At 42.0% G+C, this 20,535-nt stretch overlaps 1 protein-coding gene across 3 annotated transcripts in view; it reads right to left on the minus strand.

Annotated features, from left to right (window-relative positions):
* The window catches only part of LOC139389410 (netrin receptor UNC5D-like), a 231,479-nt gene that overhangs the window by 73,988 nt on the left and 136,956 nt on the right, over positions 1-20,535 (minus strand). For all 3 annotated transcript variants that reach the window (XM_071136151.1, XM_071136152.1, XM_071136150.1), the window contains exon 2: positions 6,554-6,769. In XM_071136151.1, the coding sequence (XP_070992252.1) occupies positions 6,554-6,769 (216 nt within the window). The remainder of the gene's footprint in view (positions 1-6,553; positions 6,770-20,535) is intronic.

Here is a 20,535-nt window from a genome sequence, read left to right on the forward strand (position 1 = left end):
TATTTGTGAGAGGTGTTAGTGTTTTGTTGGGTTTTCTCGCTGTCCTAGTATTTCACATAAGGGTACTATTTTGTTTTGTAGTTATACCTGTGTTGGGTATACTATTTTGTTCCTGTGATTTTTTTGGACATTTAAGCGTGTTTTTTTTCCCGCATCCTTTGCTCTCTGCGCCTGACTCCACACCCATTCACTCATTGAGCGTTACACCTGGATTGTACAACATTTGCACAATATTATTTTAACAGTTCTTCAAGCTCTGTAAAGTTGGTTGTTGATCATTGCTAGACAGCCATTTTAAAGTTTTGCCATAAACTTTCAAGTAAATTTAAGTCAAATTTAGCTAGATCACTCTAGAACATTCAATGTCATCTTAGTAAGCAATGCCAGTGTAGATTTGGCCTTGTGTTTTAGGTTATTTTCCTGCTGAAAAGTGGATTCATCTCCCAGTGTCTGTTGGAAAGCAGAATGAACCAGGTTTCTCTCCAGGATTTTGCCTGTGCTTAGCTCTATTCCGTTTCTTTCTATCAACAACAAAAACTCCCTAGTCCTTGCCGATGACAAGCATACCTATAACATGATGCAGCCACCACCATGCTTGAAAATATGAAGAGTGGTACAATACTCAGTGATGTGTTGGATTTACCCCAAACATAACACTTTGTATTCAGGACATAAAGTTAATTTATTTTCAAAATGTTTTGAAGTTTTACTCCAGTACCTTATTGCAAACAGGATGCATGTTTTGGAATATTTTTATTCTGTACAGGCTTCCTTCTTTTCCCGCTGTCATTTAGGTTAGTATTAAACTCTGTAACTGTTTTAAAGTCACCCCTGGCTTCATGGTGAAATCCCTGAGCAGTTTCCTTCCTCTCCGGCAACCGAGTTAGGAAGGACGCCTATATCTTTGTAGTGACTGGGTGTATTGATACACCATCCAAAGCCTAATAATAACTTCACCATGCTCAAAGGGATATTCAATGGTTAGCTTTTTCCATTTTTACCCACCTACCAATAGGTGCCCTTTTTGCGAGGCATTGGAAAACCTCCCTGGTCTTTGTAGTTTAATCTTTGTTTGGAATGAATTTCCCGACTGAGGGACCTTACAGATAATTAGTAGTCATTCAAAAATCATGTTAAACACTAGTATTGCACAGAGTGAGTCCATGCAACTTATTATGTGACGTGTTAAGCAAATGTTCACTTATTGACTCAAGACATTTCAGCTTTTCGTTTGTAATGAATTTGTATACATAGCTACACAGGCTGCTTTAACTAATCAGCATTGAGGATATGTCCTTATTTAACTAGGCAAGTCAGTTAAGAACAAATTCTTATTTACAATGACGGTCTACCCTGGCCAAACCCGGACGACGCTGGGCCAATTGTGCGTCGCCCTATGGGACTCTCAATCACAGCCGGATGTGATACAGCCTGAATTCAAACCATGGACTGTAGTGACACCTCTTGCACTGAGATGCAGTGCCTTAGACCGCTGCGCCACTCGGGAGCACCCTATTGTCTATATAGTGCACTACTTTTGAGCAGACCCCTATTGCTCCTGGTCAAATGTAGTGCACCAAATAGGGTGCCATTTGGGACGGTAATCCTGTGAGACAAGTGATGATTCGCTAGTCTCAGACATATGGGAGGGAGTGGACCAGTTTCCACCAAACAAACACCCTGGGGACCAATGTTTCCCTGACACGGAAACTGGTGCGTATTTCCCTAATTCATTGAAGCAGTAAGGTCTTCAAGATGACAATGCTCTCCACTCTTAGTGATAAGCCATTGACAAAAATAGGGAATTAATATAGGGAACTAAGCAAAAGGCTCATGTAAATATGGAGAGAGCACGCCAATCCAATAATTTATCCAATTTAAATCCATAAGAACACATTATCGCTTGCAGCACTCAATGTAAATCGGAGGCCACTGTGACATGCTTTTCCCAGTAATCTCTCCACTGTTCAATTATGTATAGGCATGTTGACCCTATCAAAAAATCAATTACTGACAGGTTGACAATACCCTGCCTCATCCCAGAGGTCTCAGCACAGCTGTCTGTGGTTATCTCTAGTCAACACACTCCATACCATGGTTTAAAACACCATTGCAGTCTGAACTGAATTCTCACTGCTGCTGATATTACCATAGACATTTAATCATGGACAAATTGTGCCAGATAAGTTGATTTTCCTAAGAGATAGGAAGGTTAATAGAAAGGATAAGTTCCATGAGCAGCACTGAGTGACAGTACATTCTCAGCGTACTACTTCAACATACTGGCTGTCTTTAGTCTGTGACCAAATCTGAGCATCTTCCCTCCACTGTCCTCAACCCTCCCCTGCCCTCTCCGCTCTCCACTCCCCCATTCCTCTCTCCTCTCTCCATTCTGCTCCTTCTTCCCTCTTCCCCTCCTCTCCTCTTCTCCTCTGAGCTCTCCTCCCTCCTCCCTGTGCCTCAGTCTGGTTAACTCAAGGGCATTGTAGCGCCTCTTATCTGTGGCTGTGATTCATCAGCCTGTTTGGTAAATAAGAGATGTTATCATCATGGTGCTCTTGGTGGCATTGAAGACCCATGTCCTAATCAATAACATCCAATTCATCATAGATCTGCTGCTTTGATTAGCTTGGCCTAATCCAATACACAATTTGGCTGTCCATTACCAAGGCAGGACAAAGCAGTGTTGAGCATGTTGTTATCAATGGTAGTTATGAGTTTAGTGCTGATATAAAGCTGGCAGGCTTTGCAGCAGGCTGGGCGTGGGGTGAGGACAGGACAATCTCAGCCAGGTTCTTTTAATTGCAAATCCACTCGGGTCTCTTTCTGATGCAGAACCCGTTGGTTTAACAGCCTAGGCAAGGCAACACCGCAGGCGGTTAAGTGCAGGAGATGGTAAAAAGTTAATAATTGTTCCCCGGATATAGCTTAAAGGCAGAGCGAGGTGAAAAGGATGAACTTTTTTTTTTTTTAAACCGGGCGTTCTTGAATCAGAATCTGTGAAATTGCGTAGTGAGAGAGTGTAGATAATGTGTTAGGTTAAGTAGCATGTGGGGAGGCGGTGGCTCCGTCTGGAGGGAGCTCAGTGAGCAGACGGTTATCCACTTGAGAATGCAGATGAGCTGAACAAGTATGAACCGAGTTAATGAATACAAAACTGCTTTCAAAGCCTACATCAGACCTGACCTACTCAGGGTTCAAAGACTATACTTCCTTTACAGTAGGAAAACAACACGTTGGCACTATGAAATTAAAAGGATAAAATCAAGTTTCTAACCTTATGAAATAAGCAATACGAGCCATTATGGTACTGTTAACATGACAACGAATTACCCCATGGGTTTAGCGAGGAATTTATTGTAGAGTTAAGAGACATGAATTGGTCAAAAGGTTGTCAGACCCTCTACATATACAGATATTTGAACCTCTCATTACAACAACCTTTTTCCTCCAATCCCAGGGCAATGGGTGCCATTCACATTATTCTGGTCATTTACATACAATTATTAAAATACAGTGCTTGGTTTGGAGCTCATGGTATCCACTTAAAAAACAAAATAATTTAATTTGATGACAATAATTCCTCATTTAGCAACATACCGTTGAAGTCGGAAGTTTACAAACACTTAGGTTGGAGTCATTAAAATACGTTTTTCAACCACTCCACAAATGTATTGTTAACAAACTATAGTTTTGGCAAATCGGATAAGACATCTACTTTGTGCATGACACAAGTAGTTTTAAAAAGCTTGGAAAATTCCAGAAAATGATGTCATGGCTTTAGAAGCTTCTGATAGGCTGATTTACATAATTTGAGTTAATTGGAGGTGTACCTGTGGATGTATTTCAAGGCCTACCTTCAAACTCAGTGCATCTTTGCTTGACATCATAGGAAAATCAAAATAAATCAGCCAAGAACTCAAATTCAGAAAAAAATTGTAGAGCTCCACAAATCTGGTTCATCCTTGGGAAAAATTTCCAAACGCCTGAAGGTACCACGTTCATCTGTACAATATTAAGCAAGTATAAACACCATGGGACCACACAGCCGTCATACTGCTCAGGAAGGAGAAGAGTTCTGTCTCCTAGAGATGAACGTACTTTGGTGCGAAAAGTGCAATAAATCCCAGAACAACAGCAAAGGACCTTGTGAAGATGCTGTAGGAAACAGGTACAAAAGTACCTACATCCACAGTAAAACAAGTCCTATATCGACATAACCTGAAAGGCCGCTCAGCAAGGAAGAAGCCACTGCTCCAAAACCACCATAAAAAAGCCAGACTACGGTTTGCAACTGCACATGGGGACAAATATCGTACTTTTTGGAGAAATGTCCTCTGGTCTGATGAATCAAAAATATAACCTTTTGGCCATAATGACCATTGTTTTGTTTGGAGGAAAAAGGGTGAGGCTTGCAAGCCAAAGAACACCATCCCAACCGTGAAGCACGGGGGTGGCAGCATCATGTTGTGGGGGTGCTTTGCTGCAGTTGGGACTGGTGCACTTCACAAAGTAGATGGCATCATGAGGAAAGAAAATTGATATATTGAAGCAACATCTCAACCGTGAAGCACGGGGGTGGCAGCATCATGCCACCTCCGTAATTCACAAAATAGATGGCATCATGAGAACAAATTATGTGTATATATTAAAGCAACATATCAAGACATCAGTCAGGAAGTTGAAGCTTGGTCTCAAATGGGTCTTCCAAATGGAAAATAACCCCAAGCATACTTCCAAAGTTGTGGCAAAATGGCTTAAGGACAACAAAATCAAGGTATTGGAGTGGCCATCACAAAGCCCTGACCTCAATCCTATGGAAAATTTGAGGGCAGAACTGAAAAAGCGTGTGTGAGCAAGGAGACCTACAAACCTGACTCAGTTACACCAGCTCTTTCAGGAGGAATGGGCCAAAATTCACCCAACTTATTGTGGGAAGCTTGTGGAAGGCTACCCAAAACGTTTGACCCAATTAAACAATTTAAAGGCAATGCTACCAAATACTAATTGACTGTATGTGAACGTCTGACCCACTGGGAATGTGATGAAAGAAATAAAAACTGAAATAAATCATTCGCTCTACTATTATTGTGACATTTTACATTCTTAAAATAAAGTGGTGATCATAACTGACCTAAGACAGGGAATTTTTACTTGGATTAAATGTCAGGAATTGTGAAAAACTGAGTTGAAATGTATTTGGCTACGGTGTATGTAAACTTACGATTTCAACTGTATTTTTGGCTCACAGCCCTCCTACCACTTAAAACAGAACATCAGGCACTTCACTTGTTGTTATTGTTAGATAATGCTCCATTCTGATCTCTGAAATAAATGAATTAGCTCGCCTCTTGCTAACAACCATTGGATGTAGCATAAAACCAAAACAGTGAACTTTTCCCTAATACTTTTCCCATGAACTTCCTGACTCACACAGAGCAAAAATAATCAAAGTTCTGACTTTCATTTCCCCCATTATCAGTCACACAACAATTTCACAGAACAGCAATCACACAATAATGAACTCCCAGAAGCAATTAAACAGGCTTTCCTGCAGAGGGACCTTCATGAATACCAGAAAGACTCTTTCCGCTTTTGAGAAGCCACTAATCAGAGCACATTCCAGACGAGGTGTCACATCAGTTGTGTTCTCCCAGAAATCCCTTCAGGAAACAGAACTAAAGTGAAGGCTTCTAATCAACACAAACTGCTTTATAGATTGCATCCAAAATTGCACCCTATTCCCTACATAGTGCACTATGGGCCCTGCTCAAAAGTAGTGCACTATATAGGAAATAGGGTGCCATTTGTGACACAGACCTAGGCTGTTCTGCACGTCCCTCTCTGACACAAGCCTGATGGGGTTTAATTGGGCTGAACATACCATCTCCTTTATATCACACGACATGATATCTTCAACACAACTTCACAAATTACCTGTTGACATTATGAGGGCAAGTTGGAGTGTTTTTTTCAGGTTTCGGGTGACGGATAGAATTATGTAATAAAAAATATGTTAAATGTTTTCGGATATCAGCCTAATTGTTGCTTAACTTTAACTGTCTCTGGAAACTTAAAAAAAGACAACTGCCTATAGACTGAAAAGTATCTGTAGTATCAATATGTTAGCTAAATGTACCTTACTGTATCAAGTCAAAGATGATCTTAATCACAAAATGTCATAATTGAGTTTCCCCAAACCAATATGCAGTGCTGATTGCAAGCCCATGATCCCACACATGGTCACAGTGAATCCATATTCCCTCTCACTATGCAGTAGTTAGACTGGGAGGCGATAGAAATTATGCATATTACACATATTAATTATTCAATTACATAGAACTACAGAAAATAGCATATCTATGGGATCATAGCCCTCAAATTCAACCCTGGACCTAGAAGCCAGTTCCACAGTTTTTTTCCATTCTTCCCCTCTAATCAGGGACCGATTTAGACCTGGGACACAATAGGTGCAATGAATTATCAGGTAACAGAAAACCAGCAGTACTCCAGTCCAGACCTCTGAATACATAGGATCTCTATGGATTCTTACCAGTGTTCTGATCCATGTACTCCCGGGACACATGTTCATTCTGGTGCACCCATTCTCCATTACACTTGAAGAAGATCTGCAGTGCGGGCACAGCCCGACAGAGCAGCTTGATTGGGTTGCTCTTGATGATGTAGGCATCTTCTGGCTCCTTCATGAAGTGAGGCAGGGTACCTGGGACTGACGGTAGGGAATCTGGCAGGATGTCACCTGTGGCTCCTGCAAAGAGAAAGACAGATTGATTGATTGAACTAACCAATCAAATACATTTATTTAACTAACCCTTTTTCAGATCAGCAGTTGTCACAAGGTGCTTTATGGATTTGCAGCCTAAATCCTCAAAGAGCAACCAATGCAGTGTTCTTCTGGGTGACCATGACTGATTTTCAAAACAAAACCTAGCGCTGATAGATATGTTAAGGTTTTTGCTAACATTTTGAGCTAAAGGAAAGTAATTCAAACTACTCTTCTATGATGTGTCCAAGAATTAAATGATGCCTGGAAAAATTGTTTCTCAAAGAGGCAAAAAAGTGTCACTGTTAACTTGGAGTCTATAGGAACAATTGATCTTTCACATACCGAGGCAATACTTTGGATTCACTATTCTCCCCATGTTCATATTGAAAATCTGTAATTCTCTGCGGAGTGACAATGTTTCTCATTCTTCACAAGTTAACATCGTCAGAAAAGAAGAATACAAGGAGAACAATTTAAGCAATTCTCTTCCACTCTAGTCGATATCCGTCTTTTCAGAGCAATTTGTCGATGAATGTAATCAGAATAGACCACCAAGCAGAGGCATTGGGAGAGGACTGATTACCCGTACTGTGACTGTTGAGCCTGACTGCATCTTATCTCCGCCGCAAACCCTCCTCTTTGTGCAAAGAATGTCTTTGTGAAGATGCCAAAATGCCCAATATGTCCCTATTTTAGCACAATTCATATCAGGTTATTCCTTCAAGTCAGTTCAGAAAGCAGCTGGAACAGGTTTGACTGCCATTCTACCATAGAGTACCTCATTGATTTAATAGAGAGGGAAACATTGATCTAACAACAAGGCTACACAATATTAGATGGGATTTTAGTTCAAGACAGATCTTGGATGCATTCCCAAATTGCACCGTACTGTCTCCCCTTCACAGTATTCCCATTATAGTGCAGTAGACTTGACGAGGGTCCTATGGACTATAAAGGGAATAGGGTGTCATTTTGGGCAAAGTTCTGGACTCTTCATGTGAAGCCTCTAGTTCAGAACAGCCCTCTACTCCTGGGCCCAGAACAATAAGGAGGAACAGGACATCATCACTGAGCAAATCCCAGAATTAAACCTCAATCCCATCAAGGACAATATGGTTAAGCCATTCAGAGATGTACTGTAAAAGCCAATGAAAGCTATTATGTCCCACCATCAAATCCAATTTTGTCCACTGAAATCTAATCACCCAGCCCCACTTTCTACCACCACCTCCCACAAATGTGGTCATGGCTAACAGACAAATCAATGAACGCTATGGTGCACTCACCAAAAAACAGATTATAGTGTAAACATACATCCAAACTTTGGAGTACAGGACTCAATACATAAGGCCAGATTGGGGTTCATACTTTCAGAAATTACCCTGGACTTTTGAAGATTTGGAAGGTCATTTTGACAACAATCTCAGGATTTGTCGCGCACAGTTTGCCAAGAAAATTCTGTCGTTATTGACTGCAGTCATAAAGGCCTTGAGCACTAAATAGGTATTTTATAAATGCAAAAATACAAATGTATAGGTTGCTTTAGTTTTGACAAAGAAATGAATGCATTGAAGTATAACAGTAAACTCTCGGCAAAACAAGTATGTAACCATTCTGTTCTATTCCGTTCTGTCGTGTTCAAAAAGCTAGAATTTTTTTTTTATTCCACTGCTGTTTTTTTACTCTTCATATTTTTCAGTCTTCTTTCACATTGTTATGTTGTTGAGTACATGAATGAATCCAAGCATGTATTTTCACAATGCATAATTAAATCATGCTTTTGACCATAGATTTCCTAAACAGACCTAGAAAAGGACCTTAAAAAACAAGTGACAATGTAGGTATGACAAAGAATCAGGCAAGCAGAAAAGAGACACTAACTCGTAATCTTCCCAGATCATTGAGTGACAAATTGAAAATGGTTTCAAGCAGAAGAAGATTAAATTATGTTATTTCTGCTACAGGAGGTGGATTTGAGGAGGAAGGGGATATACAACCTGTATAATTAATTCCTTACTCCAAACCTGAAGGGCAGGGGTGCCAATAATGACACATCCTCTGTAAAATAGATTCCAGACAGATTGTTAATTTCTATTTTACTGATGCCTTTGCTTGTCTCCTTTTCAGGCAGACATTTTTTTCTAGCATCAAAAAAGAGAACACAATGTGACGTCACTCTTGTGATATCCCCCCACAGCCTTTTAGCTCCTTATCCATGTATCACAACAAGTTGGGAAGTAAGTACATGTTGTGTCTATGGATACTGCAAGCTGTGTCCTCATAGAGGGTAGTCTTCCTCAGTTAAACTCTTTCTAGTATGAATTAACACCTCGGCCTGTGGTGGTGTCAAACCAAGCCCACTCAACCTGCTCCACTCCTCAGCTTAGTTTGCAGGTAATTTTTTAGAATGATGAGTTATGGCAAAACTATCATAATCCTTTTCATCCACCATTGTCAAGTGTATAGAGAATCCCCCTTTTACAGAGATGTGGACTCAAATGTTTCCACTCAACTTCGATGACTCGAAAGACCGGGGAGACTTGTTTAGATTTCCCCATCCCTAAAGGGCATCACACTCCTCTCATTCTCTTACCTCCTCTACCATCATCTTCTGATATTAGACAACCAAGCCTCACAGACCTCTCTACGCGCACCCAGTGGGTGGGAGTGGGCAAACACTCGACTCTATTTGGACATTTCTCGCTGGTCACTCAAACTATCTGTCAACGCTGGCAGAGAAAAAGAGGCGAAGCGAGAGGGTCCACTCCCGTTAAAATCTGTCCACGCATGAATATAGTGACATGCAGAGCAATAAGCAGAATGATAAGCAGACCGCCTGCCTTCCCGCCTTCGGGACAACAACTCCCAATGTCAAGGGAGGAGTACATATCATCATTATATATAGTATCTCTGATGCTAGTTCGTCAATTGAAAGAGACATTGACTGAGTCTGTAATCATCATGGCATCATCTGGATCGGTTCCCAAAAATCGTTGCATTTGGTTTCAAAGACTATGTGGTGGTGGGGAAAAAAATGGCTGCAGTTTGTAAAACATGTGGGTCCAAAATCAATGATGAAATTGCAAAAACCTCAAACTTTGTCAGACATATGAAGTCACATAAAGATAGGTAAGAATTTAATTATTGCTGTGTGAGCTAGCTAGCTAACGTGAGGTAATGTTCTGGAACTTACTCAAATCAAATCAAAGTTTATTTGTCACGTGTGCCAAATACAACAGGTGAAATGCTTACAGTGAAATGCTTACTTACATGCTCTAACCAATAGTGCAAAAAAAATGTATGTGTGTGTGTGTGTGTGTGTAGGTAAGTAAAGATAGAAAACAACAGTAAAAAGCCATTTGAAAATAAGAGTATCAAGGATATATACAGACACTGGTTAGTCAAGCTTATTGAGGTAGTGTGTATATGTAGGTATGGTTATAGTGACTACGCAGATATGATGAACAGAGTGGCAGTAGCGTAAAAGAGGGATTGGAGGGGGCACTCAATGCAAATAGTCCGGGTAACCACTTGGTTACCTGTTCAGGAGTCTTGGCGGGTGGTGGGACACAATGCAGATAGCCCGGTTAGCCAATGTGCGGGAGCACTGGTTGGTCGGGCCAATTGAGGTAGTATGTACATGAACGTATAGTTAAAGTGACTATGCAAATAAGATAAACAGAGAGTAGCAGCAGCGTAAAAGAGGGGTTGGGGGGGCACACAATGCAAATAGTCCGGGTAACCACTTGGTTACCTGTTCAGGAGTCTTATGGCTTGGGGGTAAAAACTGTTGAGAAGCCTTTATGTCCTAGACTTGGCACTCCGGTACCGCTTGCCATGCGGTAGTAGAGAGAACAGTCTGTGACAGGGGTGGCTGGGGTCTATGACAATTTTTAGGGCCTTCCTCTGGTACCGCCTGGCGTAGAGGTCCTGGATGGCAGGAAGCTTTGCCCCAGTGATGTACTGGGCCGTACGCACTACCCTCTGAAGTGCCTTGCGGTCGGAGGCTGAGCAATTGCAATTGCCAGGCAATGATGCAACCGATGTTGCAGCTGTAGAACCTTTTGAGGATCTCAGGACCCATGGCAAATCTTTTTAGTTTCCTGAGGGGGAATAGGTTTTGTCGTGCCCTCTTCACGACTGTCTTGGTGTGTTTGGAACATTCTAGTTTGTTGTTGATGTGGACACCAAAGAACTTGAAGCTCTCAACCTGCTCCACTACAGCCCTGTCAATGAGAATGGGGGCGTGCTTGGTGCTCTTTTTCCTGTAGTCCATAATCATCTCCTTAGTCTTGGTTACGTTGAGGGATAGGTTGTTATTCTGGCACCACACGGCCAGGTCTCTGACCTCCTCCCTATAGGCTGTCTCGTCATTGTCGGAGATCAGGCCTACCACTGTTGTGTCATCTGCAAACTTAATGATGGTGTTGGAGTCGTGCCTGGCCATGCAGTCGTGGGTGAACAGGGAGTACAGGAGGGGACTGAGCATGCACCCCTGTGGATCTCCAGTGTTGAGGATCAGAGTGGCAGATGTGTTTCTACCGACCCTCACCACCTGGGGGAGGCCCGTCAGGAAGTCCAGGATCCAGTTGCAGAGGAAGGTGTTTTGTCCCAGGTTTCTTAGCTTGGTGATGAGATTTGAGGGTACTATGGTGTTGAACACTGAGCTGTAGTCAATGAATAACATTCTCACATAGGTGTTCCTTTTGTCCAGGTGGGAAAGGGCAGTGTGGAGTGCAATAGAGATTGCATCATCTGTGGATCTGTTTGGGCGATATGCAAATTGGAGTGGGTCTAGGGTTTCTGGGATAATGGTATTGATGTGAGCCATTACCAGCCTTTCAAAGCACTTCATGGCTATGGACGTGAGTGCTACGGGTCTGTAGTCATTTAGGCAGGTTGCCTTTGTGTTCTTGGGCACAGGGACTATGGTGGTCTGCTTGAAACATGTTGGTATTACAGACTGAATCAGGGACATGTTGAAAATGTCAGTTAAGACACCTGCCAGTTGGTCAGCACCTGTACTCACGTCGGCTATGGACAGCGTGATCACATGGTCGTCTGGAACAGCTGATGCTCTCATGCATGCCTCAGTGTTTCTTGCCTCGAAGTGAGCATAGAAGTGATTTAGCTTGTCTGGTAGGCTTGTGTCACTGGGAAGCTCGCGGTTGTGCTTCCCTTTGTAATCTGTAATAGTTTCCAAGCCCTGCCACATCCGACGAGCGTCGGAGCCGGTGTAGTATGATTCAATCTTAGCCCTGTATTGACACTTTGCCTGTTTGATGATCCGTCGCAGGGCATAGCGGGATTTCTTGTAAGCTTTCGGGTTAGAGTCCCACACCTTGAAAGCGGCAGCTCTACCCTTTAGCTCAGTGCGAATGTTGCCTGTAATCCATGGCTTCTGGTTGGGGTATGTGCGTACACTCACTGTGGGGACAACATCCTCAATGCACATATTGATAAAGCCAGTGACTGATGTGGTGTATTCCTCAATGTCATCGGAAAAATTCCAGAACATGTTCCAGTCTGTGATAGCAAAACAGTCCTGTAGTTTAGCATCTGCTTCATCTGACCACTTTTTTATAGACCGAGTCACTGGTGCTTCCTGCTTTCATTTTTGCTTGTAACGTTAGCTAGATAGCTTGCAATGGCTCCCCTTACCATGTGTCCAAAGTGGACAGCACATTTAGATTGTTGTTTTGTTTAACATCCCTATGTAGGCCTACTATTACAACATAAAAAAATATGGTAAATTCAGACAATTACCTACTGAATCATATCAGTTTCCTAAACGTTATGTTCATTCATGAATTCAACAAAAAATTATGGTGAGATGAAGATTTGATAATCTCCATCATATAAAGCAATTGACTAAATAATACAGTATAAGTATGTTATAGCTTTCATGAATACCAGAAGAGGAAGATGATCAGCTGTGACCCTCAGCAGCCACACATCTCCCAATTCATAGAGACATGCTCTGTGCAACTGTACAACACAAATCATCCACAGTAAAAAGCTATCACCAATTCCATAATGTCACATCGTATTGTGGATTGCAACATACCCCTGCTCATCATTGAACACAAGAGCTTTCGTCACTTTTTGGAAAAAAATATATTGGGTATTGTGTAGACTGATACCCCATTTAATTGATCCCCAGTCCTTCGGTAAAGCTTTACAGTGCAATATGAATGTTACCAACGCTTTACTTTATTACCAACGCGGTATTGTAAACACATTGTTCGTTGCCGGTGTTTTCTTGTTTGCAGACTTTTTTTGTACAGCTTTTTCAGTGCTGTTGATAGTAGTGCTGGCGCTTGGCTTGCACGTGAAAATTCAGAACACACAACATTCTATAATAGAACTGTGTTATTTGACGTGTCAAATTAAAAGCTTATTTAATGTAACAAATAGTGTTATTGTCAAAGAGTGTTATTTGACATGTATCTTTTTTGACACACAAAAACCAAAACAGAGTTCCATAGTATGTTGTGAAGGTAATAGCAGTGATGCTATTACTGTGTAACTCCGGTAGGCCAACATCTAAAAAATAGCGCACTTGGTAGTGTGTACCGGGGCTCAACCAGTCGCGAAAGCCAACATCACCTACGACGACAGTTAACGGTTGATTGTCAAGGACAATGAATTACATTATCTTGCCATTATTGGCTTTCGCCTTTGAGCTCTTTCAAATGACTGCTCAACTTTTGACTGCTCAATCCAGACAGCAGACATTGTGGGCTAGGTTAGGAATGCTGTGTTGCACATGTAGCGGCAAATTTTACATGGCATCATTACGTCATGTACCTACGTTATATAGGTATGCACGTCAACTTTGACATTGGTTTTGCACATCGGCGTTAAATTAGACATAGGGCCGATACCGATGTTGGCATTTTTAGCTAATATTGTCCGATTCCGATATGTTCTCAGATTATATCGAGCATCCCTAATTACAGCTAGTGGTGGGGATGGGTTGAAGGAGACTCAAATTGTCAGTCCAGCTCTTTCCAAAGCGTCCAAGATTAGCTAATTGCTCCACACTAGCATCACTTTTAAAGAGGCATTTGAAGGTGAGTTTGGAGTGAAGGGAATCCCTGCTGCAGTGAACACATGCTGGAACTTCACACTGAGGCAGGTGAGAGAAGTGCTTCATTGCGGCTATCTGAAGTTGTGTTGGATGCTGGAAGAGGTAAGGCATAAGGAATTAATATTTTAATTGAGAGAGTGGAAACTACTGAAAGAGTTGGGCGACATTCTTCAGCCTTTTGCAGAAGCCACAGGTATTACCCAAGGAGAAAAAGTTGTCACAATCAGTGCAGTGGTTCCTTGCATTCTTTCCCTACATGGCCTGGTCCGAAGTCTCCAAGCATCACTGAAGAGGAGATTAATTGGAATCTTCATCAATGTCAAGATGGCCACCCCATCTGGAGATTGCACCCTTCTCAGGCCATATCTATCTTAAAGCAGGTGTGCTAGATCCATCCTTTTCCCTGGTGTGGCTGCAACATCATGTTCTGGTGGATGATGCTATTAAGGACGAGGTGATAAATGGTGAAAGGTGGGTATCTTTTTATTATAAAAAGTTTACCAATAGAGTTAATACTTAGCCTAATTAACTTAAGTTATACAGCATTTTAATTTAAATAGTAAACTACTAATAGCAAGATTAACCTTTCTGTCTATATTTGCTCTGTCTATATAGATGTAATTCTGCGAGAGACTGGGCAACATGTGGATCCAACCACCACTGAGGACTGTTCTCTGGGAGAGGAGTCAGGGCTGTTCGCAGCATATCGCCACTACCTTGACATTTGCAAAGGACAGAACAACCTTTGGTTCAGGGCTATGAACAGAAACATTGTTCCTTCACTGTTCTGAGTGGAAATGAGGGTCTTCGCAGTGCCTGCATCAAGTGCTCCTGTAGAGCGTGTGTTCAGCCATGAGGGAATCATACTGCGGCCCCATTGCTCACAAATGGGTGATATTATTGGCCAATTTTTATATTTTGTAAATGCAATGCATTGTAAACCTAAGAGCCCAAAATCATTGTCATTGGTGCCATTTGTATGGCCTTTCTACAGTATGTTGTGTCTTTGGCTATGCAAGATTAACTTCTTGAGAATACTTGACACGCAGACGTCCCAAGTATGCCCCTGGAAATGCAAATGCGCTACGCTAAATGCTAAATGTACTCGTTACAACTCAATCTTTGATCAAAATTCACAAGCAGGGTATTGAATTAAAGCTACACTCGTTGTGAACCTAGCCAGCAAGTCAGATTTTTAAAATGCTTTTCGGCGAAAGCATCAGAAGCTATTATCTGATAGCATGCACCCCCCAAAATGCCAGCTCGACACGTAAACAACAGATTTTGCGATAGCCGGCGCTACCCAAAACGCAGAAATAAAATATAAAACATTCATTACCTTAGACGAGCTTCTTTCTTGGCACTCCTATATGCCCCATAAACATCACTATTGGGTCTTTTTTTCGTTTAAATCGGTCCATATATACCCAAAATAGCTTTGTATGGAAGTTGTGTCATTCAGAAAAAATCATCGTTTTTAAACGCTGCGTAATTTTTTAAAATTAAAAAAGTCGACGATAAACTTTCACAAAACACTTCGAAATCCTTTTGTAATCCAACTTTAGGTATTAGTAAACGTTTATAATCTATCAAAATGATTACAGGGCGATGTCTCTTCAATAGGTCTTCACTTCAAAAACAATGCCGTCTGATCTCTCCCTCAACTGCATCCGGGTGAAGACTGGGAAAATGGAGGTCAGACAGAAGGATTTTCCAACAATTAATTCAATTGAAAATTAGGACAATGGCGCCATCGTGCGGAATTTGTATGAATTGCAGGCAGATTCCCATTAAATTCTGTTCTCTTTTAACAACTGGTGGAAGTGACTTATGGAAATTATTTTTTGCTTTCAGAGAGCAGTTTTTCTTGCGTTTTTCAATGAAACACACGATCTGTTATAGTCACAGCCGTGATTTAACCAGTTTTATAAACTTCAGAGTGTTTTCTATCCACACATACTAATCATATGCATATACTATATTCCTGGCATGAGTAGCAGGACGCTGAAAAGTTGCGCGATTTTTAACAGAATTTTCAAAAAAGGAGGGGGTAGAAGTAAGAGGTTTTAAGTGATATGACATGCTATTCTATAAAATAATTTCTCTGTAATTATTATTGCCTGATTAAGCTAATCAGGTAAATGTAATTAACTAGCAAGTCGGGGCACCACAAAATAATGTTTATAGAGCTGTTATCTTCCGAATAAACTCTTAAATACCTAGTCATCTTTTACATCAGCAGCAGTCAATATTTAATTGTCACCTTATTTAGTCTCATCTGAACGTTTTAAATTCTTGGTTATCTTCACAAACCCTGGCTAACAAGTTGAATCAGCAATACAAAATGTGGTGTAATTATTTATTTACTAAATACCTAAATCATCACACAGAATTGCATCTACACAGAATGGATCAAACATTGATTACAAATGATGTCACAAAGGAAAAGGTCCCTAGCGGACGGAACAGATAAGACGGCTGGTTACACAAAGAAAGGGGGTTGGGTTTTGAATGAAACAGCGGAAAGACTGAGGAACAAAAAGATTGTGTGTCTCTATCGGGCCGTAGGCAGCTACTCTATCATAAATACAGAATCTTATGCATTCTAAATAATCGGCCATTTGGAAAAGGAAAATGCAATACATTTTTTACTCTGAGCTGCGCTTCGATCGGTTGGTCGTAGATGGAAGGGTTGTCCTTTGAAGAATGTCTGGTGGTAGAACGGTTACTTGGTAGTACCGTCATCGTGTGGTAGACAGGTACTCTGTCCGTCCTCTCCTAGACAATGTCTACAGTTGCTGCGCTAATGCAACGGCTAGGAGGTATCACTTCTTTAGTGAATAAGAGTTCAAAGTTCATACCAGGTTGCCATACTTTAAGCTCATGCTATATTCTGGCTGGTATAGTCAAAATGTATCCTTCCGGCATGTAGGTCGTCACCTTCACAGGTTATTATCTGAGCCATTTTAATGTAGGACCTTCATCCTCACGTCCTCGGAACAGGAAGTTGAATTTTCGTCAACGGGTTCATATAGTGGTGAAAGAACGGCGTGTTTCATAGTTTTACAACCCATGTCTGTTCACTTGGGCGGGGCCTCTGGGTGAGCAGAGTGGTGTTCTTATGACAAACCGTTTTCTCATTAAGAAGCTAAAATTACATTTCATCTTTTCACAAATAGTTTCATATTTAAACATTTAAATTGCACAACAATTCCATGTGAATCTGATAACTAGAATGTGTAGATTTTCCAAGATACAGTTTATGTCGTCCTATCATCCGTAATCATGTCTCAGACACCAACTGATCTGACATCATATTCATTAAGTACCAAAGCATATTTTCAACTGGTTGGATTACTGAAATATGGTTCCGTTTCCCACCTTTTGAGGTTCCCAGAATCTCTATGTTAACAAAGGGCTTTTCAAGAGTCAACTTTTATAGAGTAGAGAGAGAGAAACGGGGGGGAGGTATTTATGGGGGTCATAAACCTCCCCCAACAGGCCAACATCATGACAATACAAAAAAACTTTCTAACATGGTATTTCACTCAAGTTTATTATGTAGTGTACTAGTAGTGTAATAAAAACAGGAAATAAAAAATTGCATTAAAATTGTCATTAAACACTTGAGGACTCGAAACCCCAAATTAGGGACTTGTGACTTAACTCAACCTGAGCTGTGGAACTTTGGACTTTACTTGAGACTTGCCCATTATTACTTGGGACTTGACTCCAGAGTCAAAGGTTAAGTCTTGAGACTTGCTTAGGACTTAAAATGCAGACAAATATGTCTAAATATGGTTTTTAATCAAACTATTTTGTGGAATATACATCCATGCAGACACTTAATGGCCAGGGTGTGATATAACGATGTAGCACTGACAAATTCTTCTTCTCCATGCAGTGTACTTCATCTGCTATAATTTAACAGGAAGCCTTGACTCAAAAGGCCTGGTGATATATGTATATGCTTTTGGTTTGAGGGTTCATGTCCATTTCCCACTGCAAACAGCTAACTATGATCCTTGTCCTCTTCTTAATGCCTACACACTTACCGCAGTCAAAGGTAACAGATAAATGGAATGAGGTGACAATGCACGCTCCATAAAGCACCCCGAGTCTCACTTCCTCTCGCTCTAATGATAGATGGTCATTAATATGTGGCTTAATGAAGGCAATGAGTGTGCCGCCAATAAGTCACTTATTTCCTCATTAGGCCTGTACATTTTTACCCTGCCTCTTAAAGGGTCCTCACTCTTCCTATCGGCTTCCAGTCACCGGGCGGAGGGCACGCGGCAGGCAAATGCTTTCACCCTGAGCAGAGAGTAGACCCACTGGGCACAGACGTCAATTCAATGTCTTTTCCATGTTGGTTCAACCTCATTTCATTGAAACATTGATTTAACCAGTTGGTGCCGGGTGGGGAGCTGCCTGGATGGTGGATGGCAGTGCAGATTAATGCCATGGTGGTTATCTGCATATGGGGAGGTCTGCGGTGTCTGTCGTGGCACAGGTGCTGTGCTCATGGACGAGGGGAACAATGGCAATGAGCCAGGGGACCTTGTCAATCATAAAGATTTAAATCAACCAACTCTGACACATACCAATGGCATGACAATCACAACTGCATAATGTATGCCTTAGTAAGTTCTGTTCACTTTTCTTTCCAATGCTGTGGGGTGCAGTGAGCGGACTGAGCTTGTACAGGGTGATAAATATGGACGGGGCTATGCCAAGATGGATCATTTACTGAACAGCCAACTGATGTAAAAAGAAAAAAAGGAATCAAACTAGCACTTCTGCTTCTCTGTGAGACCCTTTTGTGTTTCACAGCTTGCCTCTCTCCTGTCAGCAATAAGCGTCCCGCAATCAAATGGACAGCAGCAGAAGTGGGCTAACTGTAGATACAACTGTCACCGCAGCACCACTCATTCACTACTCTCCTGGCTGCCTGTCTCCCTTTACCCAGTTGTACATTACTATTTCACAGCTGCCTCCGGTCCCAAAGTCTTTAAAACCGCACACTTTTATTCTCACACCCTGAAAACACTGGGGACTTTCTCATGGATTTTTTACAGGGATGGAGACAGGGAGAGGGCAAGGAAGAATACTGTTAGGCTGTGTGAGTGTAGGTTTTACATGGTGAGCACCCTTTATTGGACTTCGGGAGGAATCCTACTCATTTGAAAGCTGGGAGTGCCAGTCTATTCTGATCGCAAGGCTGTCAGAGGGGGGGGACGGACGAGATGAGAGGAGCACAGGATGGAGAGGAAGGAGTCTGACTGTACTGTTCTCTGAGCCCCATGTGTGAACTTCAGAGGGTGGAGAGAAGGAAGAGGCGCAAGCAAGTACAGCCCCCCCCCCCCCCCACACACACACAAGGAATTATCCTACAAAATAACAGCAGAGAAAAACTGTAGTCCTGTAGTCATACTGTCCTTATACTTAAATGAAGGTGTATCAAGGGGCCCAACAGTATCAAATAAAATGTTATTTGTCACATACACATGGTTAGCAGATGTTAATGCGAGTGTAGCGAAATGCTTGTGCTTCTAGTTCCGACAGTGCAGTAATAACCAACAAGTAATCTAACCTAACAATTTCCCAACAGCTACCTTATACACACAAGTGTAAAGGGATGAACAATATGTACATAAAGATATATGAATGAGTGATGGTACAGAACGGCATAGGCAAGATGCAGTAGATGGTATCGAGTACAGTATATACATATGAGATGAGTAATGTAGGGTATGTAAACATTATATTAAGTGGCATTGTTTAAAGTGGCTAGTGATACAATTTTTACATGTATGGCAGCAGCCACTCAATGTTAGTGGTGGCTGTTTAACAGTCTGATGGCCTTGAGATAGAAGCTGTTTTTCAGTCTCTCGGTCCCTGCTTTGATGCACCTGTAATGACCTTGCCTTCTGAATGATAACGGGTGAACAGGCAGTGGCTCAGGTGGTTGTTGTCCTTGATGATCTTTATGGCCTTCCTGTGACATCGGGTGGTGTAGTTGTCCTGGAGGGCAGGTAGTTTGCCCACGGTGATGCGTTGTGCAGACCTCACTACCCTCTGGAGAGCCTTACGGTTGTGGGCGGAGCAGTTGCTGTACAGCCCGACAGGATGCTCTCGATTGTGCATCTGTAAAAGTTTGTGAGTGCTTTTGGTGACAAGCCAGATTTCTTCAGCCTCCTGAGGTTGAAGAGGCGCTGCTGCACCTTCTTCACAACTCTGTCTGTGTGGGTGGACCAATTGAGTTTGTCCGTAAATGTTTACGCCGAGAAACTTAAAACGTTCTACCCTCTCCACTACTGTCCCGTCAATGTGGATAGGGGGGTGCTCCCTCTGCTGTTTCGTGAAGTCCACGATCATCTCCTTTGTTTTGTTGACGTTGAGTGTGAGGTTATTTTCCTGACACCACACTCCGAGGGCCCTCACCTCCTCCCTGTAGGCCGTCTCGTCATTGTTGGTAATCAAGCCTACCACTGTAGTGTCGTCTGCAAACTTGATGATTGTGTTGGAGGTGTGCATGGCCACGCAGTCATGGGTGAACAGGGAGTACAGGAGAGGACTCAGAACGCACCCTTGTGGGGCCCCAGTGTTGAGGATCAGCGGGGTGGAGATGTTGTTACCTACCCTCACCACCTGG

The sequence above is a fragment of the Oncorhynchus clarkii genome, chromosome 30, assembly GCF_045791955.1.
Source record: "Oncorhynchus clarkii lewisi isolate Uvic-CL-2024 chromosome 30, UVic_Ocla_1.0, whole genome shotgun sequence".
Taxonomy (NCBI): domain Eukaryota; kingdom Metazoa; phylum Chordata; class Actinopteri; order Salmoniformes; family Salmonidae; genus Oncorhynchus; species Oncorhynchus clarkii.